Source organism: Wasmannia auropunctata, unplaced genomic scaffold, assembly GCF_000956235.1.
Source record: "Wasmannia auropunctata unplaced genomic scaffold, wasmannia.A_1.0 LD336051.1, whole genome shotgun sequence".
NCBI lineage: Eukaryota > Metazoa > Arthropoda > Insecta > Hymenoptera > Formicidae > Wasmannia > Wasmannia auropunctata.
The window spans coordinates 126561-133537 of record NW_012026839.1 but is presented as its reverse complement, the minus strand read 5'-3'; the positions used below and the strand labels follow the sequence as shown (position 1 = coordinate 133537).

Sequence of the window (6977 nt, the reverse complement as noted above, 5' to 3'; positions counted from 1 at the left end):
TCTGTGACTAGTAATACACTAGTTTTCATCCTCTGATTGGTTATGCAAAAGTATGTGTCTCGGCCTACACACCTACACATTTCAAAGTAAGACTTTATGTCCGCCATTTTCTATCCAATTAGAAAGCTGGCCAGTCTCTTGTTATAGTGTCTCTAGGCGCAGATTGAGCTCACGACGCTCATGATTCGTAGGTGGGTCGGCGCGGTCGTTTCGTCGTCTGCTTTTCTACTCATAAGCAAATGGAACGGCAAATATTGCGATCGTAGTCGTGGTCATTGTGAACGTTAAAGGCCGAGACACAGACTTTTGCATAACGCTGCATAACGCATAAGACATAAGGCATAAGAAAATCAACCAATCAGAGTATGAAATGAAGGACTTTGATTGGTTGATTCTCTTATGCTTTACGTCTTATGCGTTATGCAGCGTTATGCAAAAGTCTGTGTCTCGGCCTTTAGTGGAACGTACGCCAATAAACTTACAGCTCCTAAAGAAAGATGACACGTCTATTGGCTACCGCGTTGTGTCTTCCCGCGCGGCAAGCGTTTCCGCGTCCAATGTGCAGGAACCCTAATTTCGTTGACGTGCCTATGGACTCGCCTTAAACGGCGGTTGCGGGTGTGGACACCGACTGTATCGTTCCTGGTGGGAACGGAAGCCTTAAGTGAAAGAAGAGGAAGAAGAAGGATATTCGTTTAATTCTTTCTTCTTAAGAAATAAAATAGGCAGATGATGGCACGGCTTGTTACAAAATCGACGGAATTGGCAAAACGTACGGACAATTTTTTAAATATTTTATTACATGTTTATTATACAATTATTTCAAGTAATATTCTTAACCTTTATAATTCGTGCGTTGCATTATGTAACGTTTTTCCGTGTCAAACTTTCATGAAATAACTTACACGCATAAATTTCATAACAAAAGTTTAGTATTGATACTTGCATCAAATATTTTATTGAATCGCTAAATCTTTTTGATGGTTAAATTTTATACTTTGTGGAGGTTATGTCTTTTATGTTTTTTGACAGAACATAGGAATAGACAAACACCAAATTTCTAATGAGAGGAATAAGATAAACATATAAATTTAAATTTCTTTGAAAATAAATTAAATTTTAAGAACGCAAATATGTTTTTAATTTAAAATTTGCTTTATTGTTTACCATGAAATATTTAATGCCTTATACTGTGATGATTAAAGAAATCAACTTAAAATTTTAATAATTATATAACGATGTTATAAATTAACAAGAAAAATTTACTTCAAATTTTGTTATTTACTTCAATTGTAATCTTGTTAGGAATATGAATTCTTGCTTTCACCATCTATATTTTGACTTTTATTATATGTACATATATTATATTTAGCAACATATATACAGAGAGGGACAAAAATTCCAAAATGGTCAATTATTTCAGAAAGTATTGGTTTAATGAAAAAATGTTTTAAACAAAAATTGTAAGGTTTAAAAGATCTATTAGCTGCTGATATTTATTTGAGTTTTAGATAATTTTGAAAGGAGCCAAAATATAATATGAAATATAAAAATTTTAAATGGAATACTCTACTTTTTACTGCATATTCTTGTGATGATAAAAGCTTTTCAAAATATTATAATAAAGTTATTTTTCATTAAGTACTTTTTGAATTATAAGACTTGAAAATTACAATATCTCTGGCATTAGCATTATCCAAGACACAGCACGTGGTTATCCAATCAGATTTATATCTTGTGTATGTATGTATGTAGGAATGTCACAACAAAGATAAGAACCTTATAGTTTGTTACTCCCATTGTATTTTTTATTCCAAATATCAGCGGTATTGTAATTTTCAATTCTTATAACTCGAAAAGTATTTAATGAAAAATAATTTCATCATAACTGTTTTAAAAAACTTTCAACATCAGTTAAAAGAATATGAAAAGTAGGTATTTCTATTTTAAGATTTTTATGTTGATCTTAACTGCACTTTTCAAGATCAACCAAAGCTCAAATAAATATCAGCTAATAGATTTTCTTAAACCCTACAATTTTTACTTGAAACATTTTTTTATTAAACCAATATTTTCTGAGATAATTGATCATTTTGGAACTTTTACCCCTCACTGTACACATATGTGTGTGTAACACACATGAGATTTGTATTTAAAGAATTAAACTTAATAATATATAAATTACAGTTGGTATTACTCACGCAAAACCTGTGCTGCAAGTATGGTTGCAATATGCCAAAGTAGAACTGACGCCACCCTCTCTAAAGGACATCCCTGCGATTCGTAGTGGATTTTCAAAGCTGATTCATGCTGCACGGACTGGTCGCTATCGTGATGTCACTGTGCGCGAGGGTATTATAAATACTTTAGTGGCTGCCGAAATTTATTGCTGGTTCTTTGTTGGAGAATGTATCGGAAAACGGCATATTGTTGGATACAAAGTATAAGTACATTGTATAATATAGATAATCCTGTATAAATTGTAGACCTGCTCATAAATATACAAAAATGTAAATCGAAATCATTTCTTTTTCAAACAAGTGTTACAATGTAGCAAATCTTTTTATTTTGTTGAAAATACATTTATTTAATATCGTCACTTTGTTTTTACAATTGTAGAAAAATCATTATTTTAACACGTGTTGGCTTGCGTATTGCCATATACAAATTGCAGCAGTAACATGAACATTTAATGATCGTGTTACACCAACTTGAGGGATTTCTACACATTTGTCAAAGAGAGGTATGAAATTCGCTGGCATGCCATTCTTCTCATTCCTACAAAAACAGATTCTTTTAATTATACTAATCTCGAAATCACGAGTCGGAATTTAATTACCCTAGAACAAGAATTGTCTTTTTTTCGAATGTTGTCGCCATCAGATTTACGCTATTGACCGTTTGTTCTATCCCAATTAAAGACCATCCTGCATTTTTTCTGTCCACCAAGAATTTCTGTAACTCATGCGGCTTCACCTAAGGATTTCAAAGTACTGTAGTATTCGTCGAGAAATTTGAGTTGATAAACTTGATAAATAAAGAACTAAAAAAGATTTTAAACATTTCTAAATTGAATTAATTTGGAATTAATATAGTTTAAAAAGGCTGAATAGTGAACTTAAAATTCATATAGAAATTTTATTAAACACCAAGATCCAGCCTCGACCGTAGAAGGCGCTCTTAAAATTTATTTGTGATATTTATTTACGTGATCTACTTCATCTTACTATTGTTTATGTGTCCTTAATATATTTTTTAATACATTTTTAGGAGATAGACTATGTTCTGATTTAAAAAATGAAGATTGGTTATATCAAGCTGTGCGGAAAGTTCACTGTTTGACAAATATTGATTTGAGAAATAAGCTGTTTAGATACCTGTAGTATATTTAACCATTTATCAGCAGACACACTGAGATACTGAAACTCTTTGTCATTTACGCAATCCGCATTGGCAACGACTAGTACTTTAACTCCAAATATCTCGCACGTCCTAGCGATGCCACCTAAATTCGGTGATCGATTAACAAAAGATGCTACAACTATTAGACCTTCCTGCAACTGATTATCTTGCAGACATGTGAATTCGTTCATTATTTCAAAGATATCACCACATAAATCTTTAGGTTTTGACGGATCAATTTTTTTTTGGATGTCATATAAATCCTTTGTGTAAGTTTCAACATTATTCTCTGATAATTCGGTGAGTGCATCACCTGTAAAACGTTATTATTTTACATTCCATAACGTGATATTTTGTTACGTTAATTTACCTGCGAAAAATTTTGTCAGATATGTGGAGAGTGTATTCTCAGTCACAAATGAATTCTTGTTATAAAGCTGTAGAGGATGATAATCATTTTCCTCGAATATTAAATCTTTAAACACATCCGGAGTAATCCATTCATCACAACTTACATTAGTCAAGCGCGGCAATTGATAATAAATTGTCTATAAATGTTAAAAAATATGTCAGTACATCAATACTGACAAATTCAATTCTTTGCCTTGAAGGCAAACGTGTAGTGTATACCTCCAAGCAGTAATCATTGAACGGATGAAAATTGGAAAAATAAAAATCATCCTGTATTTTGGTTGAATTTTTTGTCAAATTTTCTTGTTTCAATCCAGTCATAGCCGCTTGATATATACCTTTGTACTCTGATATGCTATTATCCCCATAGTTTGCTTTCATTAAATCACATAATTGTGTTAAAATGAACTACAGAAAAAAAATTAAAAAATTAGTAAAATCGAGATATATTTGTTTATATATTATATTTCTAATATGTTAATATCATATATATATATATATATATATATATCGTTTTAAGTTTTTACTTGCCTGATTATAAACACGCACATTAAATTGCTGTCCTAAACAACATTGCGCTATATATGGTAAGGCTGTTTGAATATAAGTTTTCTGATTATCATATGAAAGAAGTTTCGCGACATGATAGACAATGCTTGCCACAGAAATCGTACATCTCGGTCGGTCTTTTATACTCTGGAAATATATATGTTCTGTGAAGCAAATAGAGAAATATTTTTTACAAGATTACCTTTGCAAAAAATGACCATAGTTTATCATGTAGATGAATATTTTTCGTGAAGATTCGTATCAGTAACCATTCCTGCATTATTTTCACGCTAGACTGATTACTTTCCGAAAAAATAAAATCACATAATTGTTCCTGTAGTAGAAGAACAAATTCCTATAGAAATAATGCAATTATCTATTAATTTCTTAATCGAAGTAAAAATAAAATTTAATTACTAATAAGACCTTAGCTTACCTTATTCAACACTGGCTCTAATATCAATAAGACTTGCATTATTCTGTGTTTTAATTTGTGTAATGGCGAGTCTTTAAAATATCTCTTGGTTTTGTTCTTTTCTAATGCATCGAGTATTAATCGTACAAATGTTGCTGCATAATTTGATTCTGAATTATTAATTATTCTATGTAACAATATAATCGCCTGTGCCCTAATTGCGGCATCATTATTATAATCCCTATTAATAAAAATGTTAATGTTCTATTAATTATTTACAAATTTATATATTTACAAATTGCTTTGAATTAATTTTAACAATAAGTTGTGTATTTAAAATGAATATTGATAGATGCTTACAACGTGACGATATGCTTTGGATAATAGACTGGACTCAATTGCTTGATAATAAACAAATGAGCATAATTTTCTATTTTTTTGTCACGACGACATACAGAACCATGAAGGAAACAATTTCTTAACACATTTTCTAATTTCATCAAATTATGTATGTCCAAATTTTTCATTTTAGAGAGCATTATCCTTTTAAATCTCGGTGTATTCTCTCCTTCATTTAGTAATTTAACGACATACTGCGAAGTCAAATAATCATAAATGGTCAATATTTCAAAAATATTAAAACACAAATTTTCAACTTACTCCTTTCATGAATTGTACGCCATTAGGCAAAAGTAAGAAATTATTATTAATAATAACTCCCATGAGATTCTCTATTGCTGTCCAAAATATATTGTTCTTTTTACTATTGATGACACATGTAAAGCTCAAGTTAAAAATATATTCCAAAGTTTCTCTATCGCTTGCGTCGCTTATCATTTTATTATCATTTATTACTATTAATATCTTTGCAATTTCAGAAACATTTTCTGGTAAGCCCAGCTCGAGGAATTGTAACAAATTAGACAGTATCGTGGTAATAGGAATACATGAAGGCGCTAAAGAATTTACATGTGTAAGATATTGATGCATAAGTTTTAAGAGAAGCAGATAATATTCCGATGCTATTTTTCCCTTTAAATATTTTTCCTCATCAATATCGTTATGAATGTTCATTTGCATGCTTAACAAATGCCTTGCATAAAAAGTTTCCGCATGTGGCAAAATCAACACATTCTGAGAGAGATGCAAGATGTGTAATCCATACAAATATTGCATATTTAAATTTTGTAGTCGTTGTGTTTTGAAGTCGTGTAAAAGGTTTATACTTTCGTTTTGTAAATTTTCTACATAAGTGTTTACAAACTTTTCTGACATGAGAAAAGGCGCATTGACAATATGCGAGGATACAATGGCCATGTATCTTATGTAATCTTCGTAAGTTAACTCCGCGGATATCTTTCTTATACTTTTAATTAAAAAATTAAAAGTGATGTGTGCGTATGACGATATAAAGTTCGTCATACTACTGTTAGATCTCTTCAGGGAAAGATGCATTAAATGCGAAACAAATTCTACTACATTCATGCTTGAGATGATATCAACGTATGGTCGCACATTGATATTAATTAAGATATTCATCCAATTGATTAATGCTTCTGCGATAGGACACATCTTGCACGAGAATATAAGATTTGCATCGAACAACAAATATACTATTATTGCAAATGTTTTAGGACTTATCTCAGTCCTGGAATCTTCATATTTATATTTCGCACAAGTCATCTCCACGAAAGTTATCGCGTCTTCCAACGTTAATACCTCTTCCAACCATTTCGCGATATTGTTCCAAGGAACTGTTGCTCTCGTGAAACCTTCTCCAGAAGGAAATGTAGCTAAAACATTAGCAAGCAACGATAGATTGTTGTTCGTTACGTGTCGTACGTACTTTGGGATTGCTCTCAGGAGTTCAATTTGAGATGCAGTACGTAGAATACGAGAGTGCATACTCAGATTCGTTTCCACTAAAAGTTTAATAGCGTTCAATTCCGTAGCCTGCCAATTGGAATGTCGTATCCCATGGTCTGAAATTGTTCGTAGCGCATGTATTATATAAAATATTGCTACAGGTCCCCAGGCTACACAGCTGATCTTCTTGAGAAATCTATTGAGTAAATCACTTTCCTCCGCGCATCTGAGGAATTGCGAGAGCTCTTTTACAATCTCCGGACATTGCTCGTCAGATTGACATTCGTAAAAGAAACTATTATTCAGAACATTTATAAATAATTCGAGAAACTGA

General features: G+C 31.5%; 3 protein-coding genes across 5 annotated transcripts in view; 2 read left to right on the top strand and 1 right to left on the bottom strand.

Moving 5' to 3' along the window:
- The first annotated feature begins 611 nt into the window (after positions 1-611).
- On the top strand, positions 612-2521 carry LOC105451444 (ATP synthase subunit g, mitochondrial). The gene is made up of 2 exons (XM_011691889.1): positions 612-772; positions 2188-2521. The coding sequence occupies exons 1-2, from the start codon at positions 730-732 to the stop codon at positions 2445-2447; spliced, it is 303 nt and encodes a 100-aa protein (XP_011690191.1). The 5' UTR covers positions 612-729; the 3' UTR covers positions 2448-2521.
- Positions 2522-2571: 50 nt separating this feature from the next.
- Positions 2572-6977, bottom strand: part of LOC105451442 — a 6372-nt gene continuing 1966 nt past the window's right edge. For 2 of the 3 annotated variants that reach the window (XM_011691883.1, XM_011691881.1), the window contains exons 3-12: positions 5438-6973; positions 5138-5370; positions 4799-5018; positions 4565-4717; positions 4345-4509; positions 4033-4221; positions 3773-3950; positions 3378-3715; positions 2840-2976; positions 2572-2778 (exon numbers count right to left, since the gene is read on the bottom strand). In XM_011691883.1, coding sequence (XP_011690185.1) covers positions 2628-2778; positions 2840-2976; positions 3378-3715; positions 3773-3950; positions 4033-4221; positions 4345-4509; positions 4565-4717; positions 4799-5018; positions 5138-5370; positions 5438-6973 — 3300 coding nt within the window. In that variant the 3' untranslated portion in view covers positions 2572-2627. The remainder of the gene's footprint in view (positions 2779-2839; positions 2977-3377; positions 3716-3772; positions 3951-4032; positions 4222-4344; positions 4510-4564; positions 4718-4798; positions 5019-5137; positions 5371-5437; positions 6974-6977) is intronic. The other variant, XM_011691884.1, reaches the window with a different exon arrangement.
- Positions 5666-6977, top strand: part of LOC105451443 (phospholipase DDHD1-like) — a 23846-nt gene continuing 22534 nt past the window's right edge. The window contains exon 1 of the mRNA XM_011691886.1: positions 5666-5750. Within this exon, the coding sequence (XP_011690188.1) occupies positions 5747-5750 (4 nt within the window). The 5' untranslated portion in view covers positions 5666-5746. The remainder of the gene's footprint in view (positions 5751-6977) is intronic.